The 20,030-nt window shown below is 45.1% G+C and overlaps 1 protein-coding gene across 2 annotated transcripts in view; it reads left to right on the top strand.

Annotated features, from left to right (window-relative positions):
* LOC135378795 (merozoite surface protein CMZ-8-like) overlaps positions 1–10,003 on the top strand; it is a 51,651-nt gene extending 41,648 nt beyond the window's left edge. For both annotated transcript variants that reach the window (XM_064611889.1, XM_064611888.1), the window contains one exon: positions 9,893–10,003. In XM_064611889.1, coding sequence (XP_064467959.1) covers positions 9,893–9,954 — 62 coding nt within the window. In that variant the 3' untranslated portion in view covers positions 9,955–10,003. The remainder of the gene's footprint in view (positions 1–9,892) is intronic.
* Positions 10,004–20,030: the final 10,027 nt, after the last annotated feature.

Consider the following 20,030-nt stretch of genomic DNA (forward strand, 5'->3'; position numbering starts at 1 on the left):
TGCACAAGATTGCCATCTTGTGGCCATTAGGCCTAATTAGGCCATCCAACTGGTTTGCCGCACCCGGCAAACCAGTTGGAGGGGCAGATACACACACGCACCACGAGTTTCACCGTCAGCTGTGTGTGAATAAATGTTTAATCTTATCTTATTCTGCAAATAGTTTATCCTTATACGATGTCTGTCGGGCAATCCGGTGTTGTCTTCGATATGAACGCTATAAAATGTATCTGTATGCGTCCCGATTTCGAACGATAGCTCCAGCGGAAATTGGGATACAGCGCGTGATAATTTATACGTGACACAGGAGTAAATTTTCTATCATTCAACGTCAGGAAATCGTCTGTAAACCGCTTGACGGCAAACTTTTCGTGGATGTTACACAAAGTGGTTTGCCGTTTATAATAAGCGTAGCACGTTGATGGCAGTCAACGAGGCCGGATCCAGGGACATTTCCGATCTGTGTACCAACGTTCATGTGTCTGGCGCAAGAACCGAGCAAGAAATGGTAGTTCACCATTTTGGGAATTTCCGTTGGGAACGCTTGGATTACACTTTGCTGGGGTCACGTGACGCGTGTTCTTTCTTTCTTTTTTTTTTTTTTTTGCCGACCAGGACATCTCGAGTGGGTATGTCCTTAAAAGCTGACGCTGTAAAATGCCAGAAAACTCCAGATAGTCAGACCCGCAAATCGTTATTAGGACAAAGTGCATAACCATTACAGCAAATCCCCTTCGGAACATACAACAACAATGCGCAGTTTCCAGTCTCGAGAAGGTAAATATAGATGATGTTCCAGTTCCTGAGTGCTTTGAAGGGATTATTCGACATCTTCGATTACGTTACACTCTGAGAAACTGTCCCCTAAACATACCCAGTCTCTAATGAAACAAATTATATATACCGACTACAGGTTAATTGTGCCCTTCCCGAAACAACTTGTGCCATAGATAATATGGCATAGATGCAGCCAAGCTGCTGAAGAAACTGTGCTGGTTTGAGCCGCTGTGCCGTGCTTGCTCTTCTGTATCGTCCACCTTTTAGGCTTCCTTAGGGCGGAACACCATGTGGTGTTGCTACACGACCAACTGATACGACACGAACATGTTATTGGAAGCCTTGCCCAGCGAGGGATTTCAGCTTACCGGGATCGATTAATTATCTATTCATTGCTCTTATTTTGTTATACCTGCTACTCGAACTTAAGATGTGTGCACAAGAGGTACATATTGTGTGGGAAATGTATTTTAGGTAAACATACGCATAATAATCATAATTTTGACAAGTTCATTAAACTTTGGGATCCTTGTGACATATTCTCAACATCATGTTTTGTAGAAAAAGTTGTCGGTTTCGTGTCAAATATTTACCCTTGTGCCACCTCGGATATATGTCACAATTAAAGGGACCGAAAAGTGAATATAAACCTACCGAAACTTTATGTTCAGCGAAAAGCTTGAACTTTCAAAAGTTCAAATATCAAAGAACTCCGCTGAAATCGCTGTAGTTTTTATGTAATCGAATTTTGCATAATTGCATGTCCAAGGACCTAGTAGGAAACCGATCAGTCTGTCAACAATTGCATGACCCCGCACCATCTGTCGAGGACGCATGTGATACGCGCACTTCCGGGCGCTAATCCGGCGAAAACGAAAATGGCAGTGGGCATTCGTTACTACTTTCTACGTCGAGAATGTCGAGCCTCTTGAACATGAGTGCGCTGGAATTCCGCATTCGAGAACTGTCGCTCACACAGAACTGTTGTTCATGCGTTAGCGTGGTGGAAAGTGTGTTCTTTGCAGCAGAAGATTCCTCGTCCAGAGATTAGTCGGAGTCACATTCGGCCTCAGCAGTAGCTCACCGTGCCGTGAACATGGACTGATTTGTGAAATTTTTATGTATCAGGGAGAAGCACTTGTGTAAGCCGAAACAAGCGCTGTTTTTTCGTCGTGCAGGTGTTCATGTGTGAAATACAAACCGACGGATACTACGGATGGATACTACGGTTTTTGCTGCCGAGAGATAGAGAATGCGTGTGGAAGGCAGACAGACAATTGCATCAGAACTAACGAATATTTCGAAATACTGTGCCTTGACACCGAGGTACTGCAGGTGTCTTTTACATACATCCGAGAACCCGAAGAGCAGGGCAATATACACGGCAGCGCCGTGTGGTCTTTACGCGCTACTTGAACGGCAAACTGGACGAAAAACCCTTATTTCTGCAGGAAATTCCGTTATACCACCTTGTTGGAGGAGGTTTTCCATTCACAAGAAGGATATGGGGTGCTCCGAGAAAATACAATAGAAAGTACTCCACTGGTTCTCGATCTGCGTCATGCATGCAATTAGGGATGCTTTCCCATCAGTTAGCAGACTTGTAGAAATGTTGATGTCAGCATATTTTCATTTCGTGCTTGCTCCAAGTTTTTCTCATTCCTTTTTCTTTGCTGTCACAGCATATTATAATTACTAGTTTGTTCCTGGAGGGTTAAGTAACCTGTGGGCGTAGATGTATTTCTAGGTTATACTCATGTCTCAATTGTATATGTGAGGAGTAAGATAATTTTCATCAGTGTCATTCAGCTTAACTGTGTTCATAAGCTTTTAGTACACTTCTTTGTGACCACGTTTCTAAATGTCAATTAATATTTGAACCAAGATCGGGATTTAACACTTAATTAACTCTGTTTTGCTAAACGGACTACTTGTGACTGATTCATTGTCACGTCACCAACTAACATTTGTAAAGCCCCAGACCCCATTAACCCTTGATCTGGGTTCAAAGTTAACCATGCACCATTGGTGTGCATAGTACTCCAAAATGGCTAAATAATTTATTGCATAAGTTATCTGTTACTGTAATTGAGATTTACTTTTGTAAAGTACTTTTGACAGCCCTGCAAATTGAAACTGGCTTAAGTGTACACTACAAATGCATCGTAACATTTGATTTAAATATAATATAAGAGCAGAAGCAGCGTTTTGTCACAACTCAAACTATATCATTCTTATTTATTGTCCAGGGATTTAGGAAACAGAGTAGGACTTCCTGCCCTCTGATGTTTTGACGTACTTGATAGAGTTGTAAAACCTGCAACAAAGTAAACAAGAGACGTATAAACAGTTTTGTCTTTTGCTTTTGAATTTAACAGGCTAGTTATATTTTACCATTTGTTCACTTTTGTATTCTCTGTTGTTAGATTACAAGAACTATAATCTTGATGAAGATGAGAACTTTTCTTCAGGCATGCTAAGTGAGACAAAAGAAATGTACAATGAAGGTTGTACAAAAACAGCAAATCTCCGTCGACTAAAACTTTATATGTGTGGATGTTACCACATCGTGTACTTTCCATCCAAAAGTATAACTAGGCGAGGTTGTCTGGTAGTTGTTGGTATGTTGTTGGCATGTTGATGTGCTATACCGTTATAGATGAAGGGCAAACACAGTAGACAGCGTGATGGCTGCAAACTCAAGTGAAGATTTATTCAACAGAACAAGCAACCGAAAGCATGAGTAGAGAAAGGCAGTGCCCATGCAGTGTATGGTGAACCACACTAATCTCCGAGAAGGTAGGATCGGAAGAGAAATAAAGAGAAATGACAGTTGCGTCCGAGATTGGGGAACTCTGCAAATTTAGGACCAATTTGATGTGATAACTTTGCATGGCTCACTACAGCTCTGACACACATTGAACAATTCCGGTAGTGGGGCTTCAAAGACAATGAACGTTCGCTGTTTCATAGGACATTGAAGTGTAGAGGATGCTTCTCTAGAAAATTAATTAGCGTTCCTTAGTCATGAAGTCATAACTACACCTCAACAGGAAGAGTAGTCTTGTACCCTTCAAACAAGCTAGTAGTACTCATCGGTTTCTTCTCCTATTATTGACGTCATACTAGTGTTCTGCACCTGTCCAAAGACTCCAAAAAATGTCACAAAGTCTGCAACAAATCTAGTGCTGCCATCTGTGCACTTTGCATACCTGCTCTCAGCTATTTCTGTCATGTCAACTTGAGTGCCTGGATCACATACACACACGAAGCAGTGTTGCATCACTTCAATACTGGAAGGCCCCTAAAATTAAATTTGTTGATGTTGACAATTTTGAGTGCGGGACAAGTAGGATAACATAAGTTAAATGGAATACGTCATCGCTATATTATAATATATACATGTGTGACGCCTGTACGTACCTAAGACGTTGTGTTGAACTCGTCACGTTGGTGAACCAAAATCACTGGGTACTGAGCATCAGTGCAATCGTTACGTATTCGCAATTCGCCTTCTACGGCATATCTGTAGTCATCGGCAGCAGAATGAGCTCAGCACACACGACACGACTGCTACATCTAATAACTGAGTGTTTCGAACCACATTCGTTTTCGCGCACACTCCTGTTGAATGTTGTGGTAGAAAACGCCCGCCGCCGATGGTGAACGAACATAATTTTTGCATCCTCCAACACGAAAACCACACCAGGCATATGTAGGTCTCTCGAATAATTGACACAGCAGCCACGAACATGTCATTCACTTATACTTTGTGCTTCGCGCGACCTACATGACCACCCACGACGTAAACTATAAACTCGATGACACAGATGGCCTTGCAGATGGCGCGGCGGATCGTAGCTCGTAGCGGCGAAGTAGCTGAATGCTTTATTAACGTAAAAGCTATGGAAGTGGGCATCATTTTTAAAATGGCGTTTAGCTGTAAGATAATGTGCGAGAACTTTGTTCTCTACAAAATTAACTCTCACGTGGTAAGGGTTGAGCAATCCCTGGGAGCCCTGACCCGAAACCCAAATTGCTCTTTTTCGCCGTTCGCTGGCAGCACCGTCCATGTTCCGGCAATCTTCAAAATATTTATACGTAAAAAATATGCCGAATTGAGAAGTAATGCTTTCTGTGTCTTATCAAACAAGGATGTTGTGCACGACAGTGGGCAAAAATATGGGGGTTATTTTTCACTTTTCGGTGCCTTTAAATGGTTTATAAAAATTGCTTTTGAGATTCTGTTGAAAACCTACTGAACTGCCTCAGGGGACCCTCTTGATTTTCTATTCAAAACATACTAAATTTTTTATTACCAAAGCTGCTGACCACTGATTCACAACTATTGAAAAGTGGCCACCGCGTTGCTTCTGAAATTCTGTTGAGCCCCTGTTGTGTGTGGGTGTGTTGCATTTCTATTTACCTTAAGTTGAAATACAATGTATGCTGCTGTGGTGCTGCTTTTTTATTTTTTGTTGACTTCCCGGAGGCAAATTATTTAAATGCTAATAGGGTTACCAAACACAGAAGTCACTACACATGCAAAATGTGTACGTTTCATTTATAATTGATCGAATCTGCTTACTCAATCTCAGCTGTGTAGTATTTTGTCTCTGATTCGCAATAGTGTAATACAGGAATGTATGTATCAAGTAAATGAATGTAAATGATAAATGTGATTAGGGACGTATGTTAACATACTTCCCTGTGAGGTTGGTATGAACGCAGTTCCCCTCTGTGTTACTCGTCACGTTGTCTGCCCTAGTGAGTCCGACTACCGGAAGCAGTATTTGTATAGTATCTGCTGTACCCAACACACACGGTGGTCTGCAGAGAGGTAGACGAAGAAGCTCGCTGGCGCGCTCCCACAACAAGTTGCTCCCACATAGCTCCCACAACAAGTTGGCAAAAGTGACAACGACACAAATACGGAGAGAACGTAAGGCCCGCTTCACCTGCACCCTCGTACTTTGGAATCTAAATGGAACGTCGAATAGTGCGTCAATCATCTAAAAATTTGTGATAGAAATCACACTATACAGACCATTTAGCAGTTTTTATAAAAAGAAAGGGCTGGATATAGTTCTCCTAGAATGAAAAGTGTGAATTCTGAGATGGTTATCTATCCTGTCATAAGAGTAATAAAGACTGCGACGAACACACCTATCGCAATGCACTGACACAAATTTCTTTTCAATATGGTCTAATTCACTACTGATAAATTCGTCTCTGTAGCAGAATTTCAGAAAACCCATGCAAACTCAGCCCTAAGTCGATAAAGTGTATGTTAAAGCCGCATAAAACAGGAAGGCGAGCGAAAATCACGAGCGATTCGCGATATGACGTCTTGTGCACTCATATCGCTGTTCACTGATTTTTAAACATTAGGAACACGAAAGGGAATATGAAAAACCTTCTAGATATTTCTACGCAGACTCATTTGTTACAGCTCTGCTCGTGGTAGCGCTATAGCAAAATATGTTAGAAACTCGCCGATAGGCCCTTGCATTACGGGTGGGTGCCCGTACGTGGTGCACCAGCATGCCTGGCGCAAAGACACAATGCGTTCATTCTCATGAAAACTCTCAAGAATTCTCACAAGAGTAATTCACGCATATCCATCGACGTGTTCCCTCAAGGTCGACGTCCGACCACTGGTGGAAACTCTTGGAAGATGCCATTTTCGAGAACCGACAACAGACGTTAGCGTAGTGCGCGCGTCCGTTGCTGCATCTTCCAGACTGTCGGTACCATCGCAGGAAACTGAATAAAGAGTACAAATGTCGACCACTTTCTCTTCAAACGATGCGCGACGAACGATGACGAACGACCACGCGTTCCACGAGTGTCACAATTGAAGTGTCATGACCCCGAGAGATGCTTTTTGTTTACGGTGACACACATTTAACCCCATATGACTTTGGGGAATGCACCTCTAATAGTAGGTTGCGGAATGAGCTCACACATCCCATTCGGATGAATCGAGAAGTGTGGTCAATTTAAATTTCTTGAATGGATCGGCGAACCTCATTCCATTCCTTTGATTCCCATAAGAAAGAACGAAGAATAAAGAAGAGACACCCGAAGAAGTAACTGTACTGGCCAGCCCATCGCAGTTTTCGATGTGGTTGACGTTACCCAGCACCGAAAACGCGCAAAGACAACGTGTGTAAAGGTTCCTAACATCTAATTTCTCTTTTTGGGTTGGTGCCAAGAAGCTTGAGCCGGTCCGCTTCCATAGCTTCCCTGGCGTGGTAATCGACTCGGACTTGCGCTGGGCTCGCCACATTAAACACCTTGAAACCAGTACAGCGATTGCTCCCCGCAATTCAACATCTTTCTGGCTCAGGATGGGGCTGTGATCAGCGTTCCCTGCTCGCAGTTCAAGCGGCGTTGGTGAGGGCGACTGTGCTTTCACAGCCTTCCTATCCTGCACAGGATATGAAACACATCATTAAATACCCTTCGGTCCCTGTGTGCTCGCTGCCTTCCTCGCTGCCTCGGAGTTCCAAGAATGCCTGAAACACGGCAAGTCCTGTCTGAAGCTGGTGAACTACCGGTTGAGGTTCTACGTGGACGTGAAACGGCTCGGCACTTCCTACGTTTGCGAGCTGATTTACCCCGTCACTCGCTCCTCAGAAAAATTCGATACCGCCCTGAAAGCGACTTCTATCAAGTAGCGCAGAGGACACGCCAGACTCGCTTCATAGCTAAGGATATTCTACCGCCGCAAGCCCCCTGGTCTCTGCCGCTTCCGCCGACTACTGAAAAGAAGAGATCAGGTTCCCCCTCAAGTCCTTCGAGCCTTCTGAAAAGAAGAGATCAGGTTCCCCCTCAAGTCCTTCGAGCCCATTTTCATGCTCTGGTAGACGAGCAGTTTTCTACGTTCACAGCAGCATATACAGATGGCGCATCCCGAAACAACAAGTCTGCCTCAGCATTCGTCATACCATCCGAAGGCGTAGCGTAAGGACGACGCCTTTCACATTCAACCTCCTCAACAGCTGCGGAACTCTATGCCATCATTTTCTTATTACAACACATCGCTGACTTTACCACGCGGGCATGGGCAGTCTTCGCAGACTCCAAATCTGCACTTCACGCTATTGAAAATTCCAGCATACGAGGCTCATCCGCACCCCTGGTCACAGATGGGTTAACGGCTTACCAAACTGCCTACGCAGCAGGCCACAGGCTAGTTCTCCAGTGGGTTCCCGCCTATTATGGTGTCGGGGGAAATGAGCAGGCCGACAGTGCCGCAGAAGCAGCACTCTCGTATCGGAAACCGTCGTTCCATTCTGCGACGCCTCGTGACACCCCTGGCTTCCCGCCAATGGACAACTGATATTCTCCCCCCATCTATGTTGAGTGGAGTTGATCCAACGCTCGCTTTCCGCATGCCACGAAACACCTCTGGTCAAGATGCTGCATTAATCCACTGAATGCGACTCGATGAGGCCTTTACAGCTTAGTGGCGTTACCGCTTGAGACAAGTTGACTCTCCCAAATGCTGCCACTGCGGTGCTTTAGAGGATCTGGAGCACATTCTTCTTCATTGCCTTCACTACCAACCTTCCCGGACCTCACTCTCAGAGTCTCTTCGTCAGCTAAACTCTCGCCCCTTCTCCCTCTCGAAATTGCTTGGTCCCTGGCCCAATCCAGCCCAGCAACGATCAGCGCTCAAAGCCCCTTTGACATTTCTGGGCATCATCGAACTACGATCGTTATTGTGAAGGGGCTCGGTATTTTATACCCCACCTCCCCACCAGCAAATGGGGGGTATCGACTCTGGCGATGGACCTCCCCACTCTCCTTCTGAAAATAAAGTTGTTGTTGTTGCTAACATCACAAGAACATTAGTACACTACTAATTGTGATGACCAACGTTTCTGCAGTCTCGCATATCAGGAATATCTTGTGTTCCGGTTCGCAATCATGATGTGCTGGAAAGAGGTGCCTGATGGGTGGTGAACTTTGCTATGTTGACGCCGTGGAAAATACTCGTTAGACGTCATCTGAATATGCGCGAAGTTCTGGGTGACTGCAAAGAGCTTCCCTGTAATAGTATTTTCAATATGAAGATGTAAGGAAGCCCCGTTTATACAAGTCGAATATTCAAGAAAATTATTTCGCTCTTAATCGTGTTCAGGTACGGTGCGTGTGTGCAAAGGCGTGAGGTCAGAATCCACCGGAGAACCCAGACCATTCAATTCCCAAGGCCTAATCTTATTCCCATTCCATGCTCCGATAAATTTGGAATGCTTCCAGAATCATTCCAACTCCGGGGTGGCGACTCCGGAACCCTGGTACAAGCTTATGCAGCAGTGACACTTTTCAAACGCTTACAGCGGATCACACAAAAGTGTCAAAGCAATTTTATGTGCCACAAAATCGTCGCTGTTGCAGTGTTGCAACGTGTCGCTGTACCGCCTCCCATCGTGTAGACCGCACAAGATGCACTTTCAGCTCCCAACACCCTCAAACACCCACTCATTGCCCTGTTCACCAAACGGCTGCTAGTATTTCTTTGATCTTAGTATAATGAGAGCCGGAAACTTTTATCCTTATATACTTCTGAAGCCTGGCATTCGCGCCGTAAAATAGAATAACAGCTTAATCCTATCACTCCTTAACATACAACAATATAATTCACGCTCAACGCGGCAGACACAGCGCGTACGGATCCACGGTCTTGTAGAAATTACGGCGATCAGTCCATAGGTTATAATATCGCCTCATTCTTAATCAGTACTACAGAAAATAAATCGGAATTGATTACTTGTCACTAGTTGCGCTCAGGGCTATGTTCATAAACTAGCATATTTTCTTGCAATTAGCGTGCCCATGCAAATTGAGTCATTTGCTGTATTTATTTCGTCATGTTTCCTCTTGTTGTCAGATTTCTCAGATTTGTTCTTATTGATTGAATGTGGCTGTACTGTTGTTTGAATTTTTGTGTCAGAGTTTCCTTTGCTGACTGATGCACCGAGATGTTAAACGGAGGCGTGCCCTAGTCAAGCAGTCTTGCACTGCTTTTTGGCCACCTCCACGCATTTGTCTTGAATATTAAATATGAATAAATGAGAAATGAAATGAAAATTTCCTACCGCAGACCTTCCTAGCCCTCCTGCTGACGTTGCTGCTCCACTGATTCGTCCTGAGGCATGTAAGTAGTAACCGTGTGTGTGATAATCGCTGCTTCGTCAGCGAACGAGACTGACAAATAATATTTCGCCCAAGTACATGGCTAGAAACTCGGAATGTACGATGTGCCATCCGCCTATTTCCCATCTTTGCGGCCGAAGATAGCGGCCGTGCATTACAGAAGATAAAATATCAGAACGATGTGTGGGTTTCGAGTTAATTCTGTTCACTGCTGTTATTTGTGCATTACATAATGTCGATCATCCTTTTCAGCCACATTAATGGGGTAAGTATTAAATACCTCCATATTCATCCGGTGGCGTTACGTGACGTTCATTTCTTTGTTCACCTAAGCGACGTCAAAATGAGAAACAAGTGTCGGTGATTTAGGTGAGAGAAATATCGCAGATTTCCCATTTTATTGGACAACTCACACGATACACTTTGACGTATTTTGAGAAATTGGAATGTGGACAAGGATTCACCCCCGATGCACGGGGACAAGTGCTTCAGCACTGCATTGAAGTATCTACTGCTGAAGCGATACGGCACGCCCTAACATTTATCGTGCAATCATTTACTCGTCCTGGAGGAGATACTTGGAAGTGAGACCCTCGAGCAACACCGCACACTGTAAACTGAAAAACACCCTTATGGGTGTAAATGGCTTGTCCTATCACTCACACCACTTTTTACACCGTATGGTCTGGAACACCCTTTTTAGAGGGTATATTCTGTGTAAAACACCCTTTGAAAGGGTGCTTTTCCTTGAAAATGCCTTTTTTTGCACCCTTAAAACAACCTTTTAGGAGGGTGTTTAACACTCTTACACCCTTTCGAAAGGGTGTACTAAAATGCCAGGAAGCATTCCCACATCCGGCTGTTCCTGGGTTGTGTGTCAGCTGCCAGTGCCAAAAATGGGAAATGAGTCCACGTTCTCATAGCACCTTCACCAACTAGCAAGCTAGCTGAGAACTAGCTTTGTCGGCTTGGTTCCACACAGTAAATCCTTCCTAAAAGCTCCCGCGGCAGCATGCCGAGCCGAGGTCCGACGTTTTTGCTTGTATGGCAACAACCACCTTGGAGACGGCACAGCTCCAGCCGTGGTTCCACCGCAGAACCTAAACTGGAGCGTAGCGCGTTACTGGCTACCCTCATCGTCCTAGCAACACTGTGAGTGAGCAAAAAGAAAAAACACAATTCAAATAAAATGAAAGCAAAACAGTTGGTCATGCGTAAGGAATAAGGTGAAGATTGGAACATCGCAACGGCGTCCGTGCTCGTGAAATGAGCGGCGTTACGATGCTGCCATCTTCAGACGATGCCAGTAATAAGCACGGGCACCCTCGGTTATGTATTGGCATCATGGTGGAAGACCAGCCACCCTCGGTAGCCTAAATTGGCGTACCAGATTGATCATGTACTGAAATACAGTTTGTTGGGGTACGTTCGCTAAGCCTAGTGCGGCAGAACTCGTCTGTAACGGTGACGAAAATGTGTCTTTACAATTAACACGTACGCCTGCAACGAGTCAAAGATATAAGCGAGCTTCCTGACATCCCTCCCTGTCAAATATTGTGTTTTTAACTTAAGTTAACGTCTATAATGTGATTACCTAATGAGCGGAGCTGTCAAGCCAATGTAATTTTTCTCTCACGAATTAAAACACCATTTTCAACACCAGTGTAGAGAGGGCGTATATAACGTAAACACCTTTTCCGACACCATAGTTACTTGAAGGGTGTAAAGACAGGTGTAAACTCATAAAAACACCCTTTTTGATACAGCACTTGGTGTAATAAAGAGTGTATTTTCTCATACACCTTTTTAGGCCCTTTTTGCGGCCTTTGGTTAACTTTATGGAATTAAAAAAGACGTATTTGCTTAAAAACGCCTTTCTTTTTACCTAGAAAGGGTGTTTTTGAATTTACTGTGCACGAGCAAGAGCAGAAACTGAATGGCGGCAACCATTAGCAGTGGCCGCTTCCAGTGTTCACCTCCCTCTTCAGGGTCTTTAGAGCTGCGTGAGAGAGTGCGTCGAGGTCTCAGAGTTTGTATACGCCTGTCCTCGCGTGTGACGCAGCCCGCAGTATGCAGAAGCTTCATGACAGAGAGCTCTAAATTAAACGGCAATCAGAAGACCCGTGAGCCACTCCAATGCTGAGACTGCAAAGGATCCCTACACCCCAGTGACAGAATTGATTTTAAACGCAGATGCCGACGATGTCGATATAACTCGAGCCAAAAACACAAAACAAAAACAAACAAACAAAGGTTTGAAACATCAAAATTCCATGGGCGACAAGAGCTGGAGCCTGCTCTCCGCTTCGCTGTCGCACAGCTTCAGCTACCCAATGCAGCAGCTGATTTATGGAAAGCCAGCTCATTGTCGATATGAATCATTAGCACCATTTGATTTGACTACTTGAAAATTATCAACACCTTCCCAAAAATTGTTGCAGCGTCGAATTTGCCCCAGATGATCAGGGTAATGTGTTTTGGCACGACCGCGTCTCACCAAGGACCAATGTTCTCGAATCGCGCCAAATGCAAGGCGTTACACATGGACGAAGAGGCTGTCATAAAACTAGACCTCCAAATGAAAAATGCATGGAAGAGGAGGAGAGGGAACCTTCAAATTTCCTCTCCTCACAGACACCCTTATTCTTTCTGTGTTCAGTGTTCTTCAGGTGCTTCTAATAATCAGCGGGTATAAACGTTTTCCTTGTTTGGAACAAAGAGAGTGGCTCTGTATCATTCTTCAACTGGCCAGCTTTAATGGATGTCGTCTGCGACTAGTGTGGAGGGGCTTTGGTCATGCCTAAGGACAGTAATGCCCTGGACCGGATTAAAGTCGAAAGAACAGCAAGACGAATGTGAGTCACAAACATAATTACTGAAACCCACACAGTGATTCAGGCAGATGCCATCAGGTACGCGAAAACAAAAGCCGATACCCTCAAGGTTTTCCTGGAGAAGCTGGTCACCTGCAGCGGGGAACTTGAAGCACTTGACTGAAACGTCGAGGAACAAGCTTCCGATGAGAGCTTCGAGGCGGGGTAGTGCTACATTATGAGGAGATGAAGGACAGAGGTCATTGCAAATTTGTACCTAACCTTTGAACGCATACAAGGTACGCAACCCTCCACTTCCTGGACTGCTGCTTTGTGTTCTCCGGCATCTTTGGCTGCGACTACTAAATCTGGATCAAGCTGCAACGCCTTCAACTGCTCAGGTATCGAGTAGACATTGCTGAGTGGCAGTCTTTCTCGGAGCGGTAGAGGGCAATGTACACCGCAGTCACAAACTGAGCAAGTCTGAGAAGTTCTACTACCGTCGCTTGCTGCTCTTCGAAACTGCTGCTGCCGCTATGTTGTACTGCAAACAACTGTGGTAGATTATGACGGCGCCATCACGCTTTTTACGCACCGTTTCGGTGATCGGGAATAACTCGACAAACGGCACCACGATAACTCAGAGATATATCAATGGTGAGGTCATAGGATACATTGGGTGTCCCAAGACTGTTCGACATATGGTAACGAACGTCTTTAGGCTGAAATCATTGGAAGTGCACACCTGCACTTACATGGCCATGATGTGTCACTCTTTTTGCCCGAGTGCCACCGTCGGAAACTTCGCAATACCAAGACACACCTGGAACGTTACTACCAGCGCAGTATGATCCCAGGCAACCTTCAGAGACGGATAACGCAACTTTGGCAACGATTTCCGGAGAGTGGTACAAGTTGTTAAGCTTCGTGAAGGCGGAGTCGAGAACGGTGTGGAGTTTTCGACAAACTGACGACGTCACACATTGAAGACGTCCTTTCTGAGCAGGGGTCAGCAGAACAACGCCTGCGGTTCAGCGCCTTCCATGCTGGTGGATCTACAATGCTCGAGTCGTTAACATATTATCTGGTAAGACAGAATAAATCGTGTCACCACTGACATTTGAATCTCCAGTTCAGCATCCAATAAACTACTTGTGAGTAATTATTATTACGTGCAAATTAAACGAGCACGTAGTATAAACAGATATCAATAGCGCACCAAATGAAGAGACTACAGAGCAGATGCTGCTCACGGGCAAGCGTTTATTTCAGACGCGTCGTGCAACGGAACAGCCGACACACTGCCACAGCCATCACAACGGGATGTCTCTACAGGCTGGGCGATCTCAGATGCTTGAGCGATTATTGCCGGGTGATTGCTGCAGCAGCACATGATTTTTTGTGTGGCTTACACACCGCACACATCCTGGGTTACGGAAAGACGATAAGAAAGAAACATGCATGCCATCGCGCATTCATGTGTGCAGAAGTGGCAGCGATAGCTGTATCGTGCACGCGCAACATTGAGCGCGTGCGGGCGCGAGGTTCGTCCGAATCCACATCATATCACGAACCTCACAAACATGTCCAACCTGGTTATTCAGGATCTTACGCTCTAACTCAGCGTCGGTCAGTGCAGACTCCGACGGACGCGTATTCGTTTCAAGTACACACGTCTGGGACCGTTTATATCCTCTCGCCACGGCCTCGTGCCCTCGTACCTCAGTCAACCACGAAATGTAGAATGAACGTTGAAATAACTTTGCAAATCTACAGTACCATCCTAGAATCTGCGATAGCGTGCAATGTAGAATCTACGTACAAAATGTCCCCTCAAAAACACTATAATTTTATAAAGTTACTTCTACGTTGACGTTTGTTTATTCAGCGTTGATAGGAGATTGATCAAGTGATGTGAATTACTCTTTATTCTACGTTGTCTATTGCTACCGCTTCCTACTATGCTACTTTAAAGTTCCACTTCAACTGTCGCTATTGCGCACGTGTCCCGAAACCTAATTATGTACAATTACAATAGTATAAACCGTGAGCAGTGCGCGCCGGGCTGATTATGTCTGGCCAGACGCGCTGTGCGATCTTCGCTGAGGCCGCACTGATAGCTGGCGACGACGGACTGCAGCCGGCTACATTTTCCGTGGGAACTCGTTGTTGCGAGATGTGGTCCGCTACCGCACTTGTTGCGTCCACGCGGGCGATTGGCGAGAGAGAGACGTCGAGGCGACCTCTTCATGGGGGATTTCCAAACTAGTTGGTGTCAGTGTAGCTGGTGGTGGTCGCCTTTTCGGTAGGGGGATTTTGGAAACCGTAGCACTATAAACACGAATTATTTTTAGCACCATTTATTTCGGCATGGTTTATTTTAAACGATTTATTTCGCTACGATTTATTTTAGCGCGCTTTACTTCGCATGATTTATTTTGGACGGTTTATTTCGGTAGCTTCCCCTGAGTCCAACGCCCCTGATTCGGCAGCCTCGCCCACTTGAAACGGTAGTTGGAGAATGTCGATGGCGACAAGGCAGACGTGGTTGCGCTCTTCTCGCACTTATTGGGAAATGGATTTCTTGTTATACCCCTTAACTTCCGTAACCGATGATTATAAGTGACGTGCAAAAGATAAAATATTTTGTGTTTCTCTTTGCTTAATGAATACGTGGAATTCGTGGTGAGTCGTTTACAAATATGCTTAAAAAAGGTATGGCTATGAGGTTATAAAATAAATAAATATTACACTGTTAGAAAAAAAGGTATAAATAAGGTATAATAATGGGCCCTTATAGCTCTTTGGTACCTTCTGCTTCGGATATATACCTTTGGATGATATAGAAGAGGTAAAACTTTTCTATTTATACCTCCAACCCTTCTCAAGGGCTTGAAAGAGGTATAAAGAAGGGCTAACGTACCATATTTATTCCGCATCACCAGGCGTTCATATCCGGTACCAGGACTAGATCAGCAGGCTATGCCTTTCACAATATAGATGAAGGTTGCTTATTCCTTCTGATTTTTTATAACTTTATTGTTTTTTGTACCTTTGCTTCCACAACTTGCTGTATCACATCATCATATTTTCTCTTGAGACGGTGTCAGCTAAGTTGAACAAATATTTAATTAAGAAACACAGACATCAGTACAGTACTATCTGAATCCACATGGTTGGTTTATGGCTGCATAATATCTGTATTGCTGGAATGTTGAATCTAGATGTCCTCACCAGTAGGGTTGGTTACCACACGAAGGCTGCTGCACAGTTTGGCAAGTTGCCACCGGTATATCAGCATTTGTTATTCTGTAAATGTCGCGATACACACAATACATGGCGATATACACTTCACTGCGAAGGGCGGCCTTGCTCCTTGAAAATTTTCTTTAGTTTTTCTGCCCCCATATTGTCTTTTTTGTCTACATGGGAGTAATGTGCACGAGCGTTGCTTTATACTTCACAACCATATGCAATTGCGTGTGTTTGTATTACGGTGTGTATGTCAAAAAGTTTTCTTCGCTCCAAAGGTGATTTTTGTATCTCTCTCCTCTAAAAATATCTACGCCTAGGTGTGACTTAATACCACGATGATACTCGTGCAGACCTTCACAGGGGTATAGAGCTGTACCCCTAAACGTATGGCATATAGCCCTTTGTTGAGGACTATTTTTTATACCTGTAAGCGGGGTATAAATAATACCTAATAAGGGCTAAGTTATTGAGCAGGCCCTCTATACCTCTAAAGGTATAGATTTTTCTCTGAGTGTATTAGTAATGGCAGTGAGATGATTACCACGTCATATAGGCCTTGCTCTACACGCGAACGGCACAATAGAATGTAAAAACAGTGGCACAGCACACAATTGGGTGCGAACAAAAGGAGCAACCACTTTTCCATTCGTGAAAAAGGTTCAGTGTAGAATCAACGCAAGTTTTTGCTGCGCATATCTACAGTTGAGTGGTTCGTGGAAAATGAACGTGTTTCTTCACGTTCACAATCCACTACTGACCAGGTACAGTTGAATCAGCGTTGGTACAGCGTTATCATTCTACATTCAAATTGTTCAACATTGCTAACATTAGACAACGTAGATCCCACGTTCCACCAACAGTCGGTATATGCTTGGACGTGTGCCGTCTTCCACCCTCCATTGTCACAACATTGTTGCGTACAATTGTATTGCCATACCATTGTCACACAGGCAGTCTTAAACGCCGTTACCAAACCGCGGATATCATGAACCACGGTTTGTTGTCACACGGCAGTTTGTGACAAGTTAGTAGTGACCACGTGGTTGTGACACAAGCGCTAGGTATACTCGTATGTTCTGATTACACTGTATACTATGAAAACAAAGGGGCATAATGGTGGTTAAACAGCTTAGGAATAATTGAATACACATTGTGCACATAATTATTGGCGGGCAGTATCACACGGCAGCGGAAACCGCGCTTAAGGCAACCGTCCACTACCAGCTCCCGTGGCATAGTGGTTAAGATGATCGCTTTCCACGCCGCGACTGGGGGGTGACACGGGTTCGAATCCTGTCACCGACTGTGCTGTCTGAGGTTTTCTCTGGGTTTCCCGAAGACGTTCGAGACGAATGTCGGCCCAGGACGCAAACTCCCCTCCCACTCCTTCCTGCTGTTCTCTCTCCATCTGTCCACGTCTGTACGCCGCTCATAGCAACAGTTTCTTCGCGGCGCTAACACGATATAAAAAAGAAACGTCCACTTCCTCGGTTACATCGCGAAACTGAGGTAGCCAAGCCCGGTTTTCCATAACCGCGGTTAGCGGCGTAACCTCCGTTCAGAGTCGTCTGCTGCTGTGATTCACCATTCTGCGAATTCAAAAATCCGCGAATTATTGCAGCTTACCCGGAACCTGCAGACCTAAATGTTGCGACAAAAAGTGCAAGACGCTTTCCAGAAAATCAGTTTTGAGAAAGATTGAGACAGTTTCACGCTTTATTTTCAGGTTTTTCTCATTTAGTACACGGGGACGTTCCATCACAACTCGCAGACGACAGTGGTTCTTCTCCATGGCCACGACCGCTGAAAGCACGTTCATGATTGGCTATGGCCGTTGAAAACACGATGCTGATTGGCTGACACTTAATTGTTACGTCACGTCGATGAGCGCGCAGGCTTTCTGTATCTAGGTGGTGTTGGCCGAGCTCCCTTTCGGCAGACGTCGTGCAACGCTCCGTAACCGCCACATAGCCTCTGGTACACTGACTGCGCTCGCACCCCAGTTCTCTTTTTCTTTTTAGCTTCTCTCCGATTTGCTGCTGCACCAACCAATGGCGCGCAGAATAAAAAGGCCAGGAACCATGCCGAGGCCTCCACAAAAGTTCCCCCATACAGCTATCGCTGCAAAACGAAAACTGGATAACAGGCAGAACGACAGGGAAAAAGCCTAGCATCCGCGAGATGATTTGTCCAATGTGTTTGGCTTAGCTCTTGATGGCGCCGTGACACGGAGATTCGACAACTACCTCTGTAACGCTAAATGTCTGACGCGAAAATAAAAGAGCAGCAACGCCTGGATGCATGGTTTAAAATCGAATCATCGTCGTCCTTTTCCTGTAGATTCCACGGTTTTCCTGCTATCACAATATTCTGCTCTTTTTTGCTATTCTGTAAGGAAGCGGATGGTTTCGCCACATTGACCTGTATACACAGGGTGTCTCAGTTAAATCCCCGGGCTAAATAATTCGGGAACGGGGGCACCAATCGAATAACTTTATTTTTTACAAGTATACCATATAGTGTACGATAGATAGATTAGATACCAATAGATTACATGTATTACCGTAGATACACTATATTACCGTGTACCAATTGTACGATACCACCTACAAGCTTCGCACCGTGTGAATGAGTGGGAGGCGTCATTATTTAAATAAAAATTCAGATGTGTTTCGTGAAAGCAAGTTACCGTCCGCATTAAAATGGGTACTACGCCTTTTGGGACTTTCAGTGGACACCTCTTAGCGAAAAATCTGCCATGGAAGCGGGTCATTTGGTGAAGTAATTCATTGGTTTCGGCTTAGATATTTTTGTCATGGCTGGTCGCGGCGAAGCGCAAACGGACGTTATTCACTGGTGTAATTCATTGTGTAAGGACGAGATTCATTGGACCAACGGCATGGCCGAGTGGGTTACGACGACGCGCTCGTTGGTGTCGTGCTAGCTGGGAGGTGGTGCGTTCGAGTACTACCACCGGCCGTGCTGTCTGAGATTCTCCCTGGGTTTTCCGAAGACTTTCCAGTCGAATATCGGCACAGTTCCCCCTGAAGGCGGCCCTGGACGCATGCTAACCTCCCTGTCCCCCACTCCTTCCTGCTGTCCTAATCGGTATGCCGCTCATAGCTACAGTTGCCTCGCGGCCCTAACACGAAAGTAAAAACAAATAAATAAAAAAGTAATTCATTGCTGGATAAGGGAGTGGAAGAGCGTCCTTTCGGGCTTCATCGCGTCGACCCGCGACAAAAATATGTAAACCCAAACCAATGAATTACTGCAACAATAGACCCGCTTCGGAGGCAGATTTTTCTCTAAAAGATGTCCACTGAAGGTCCCAACAGGAGTACGACCCATTTTAACGCCGAAGGCGCCTGGCTTTAGAAGTTACGTTTTTTTACCAAACACATTTGACTTTTTACTTAAGTAATGAGCGCCTCCCACTCATTCGCGCGGTGCGCAGCTTGTAAGTGGTATCGGACAGATACTTGTAAAAGAAAAAAAAAGTTCTTCGATTGGTGCACACGTTCGCGAATTATTTAACCCGGAGATTTAACTAAGAAACCTTGTATATAACGCGAGTACTACGGCCGCAGTTGGCACACTTCGTGTAGTTGGTTCCGTATTGCCACAGAAAAGTTGCGCCAAAGTCGTTTGAGCGGGGTTCTGAATCTTCATGATGAGGTAGAAGCAGTTTGCAGGAGCCCATGCTGAACTTTTCCCCTCCCCAGCTCGCTGCTCGCTACCTAGCGGACCTCCAGCGGAAGCACTCAGCGAATGATAGTAACAGCGGACGACAGGTTTAATTCGCGCTGACCCGAAACTGCCGGAACGACTTCCATTCGTGTGCGATGGAGTTTCCAGGCTTACAGAACTCAAACAGCAATAGCACTGTTCAATTCCGCAGTGCAAAAACTACAGTGGACAAGAATATTCAATGTCGAGAAGGGGAAGACGGGGGTGAACGAAAGCAACCAACACAGCGGGAACCATGCGCGAATTTATATTTGTACAATCTTTGAA

Source organism: Ornithodoros turicata, chromosome 1 (genome assembly GCF_037126465.1).
Source record: "Ornithodoros turicata isolate Travis chromosome 1, ASM3712646v1, whole genome shotgun sequence".
Classification (NCBI taxonomy): domain Eukaryota; kingdom Metazoa; phylum Arthropoda; class Arachnida; order Ixodida; family Argasidae; genus Ornithodoros; species Ornithodoros turicata.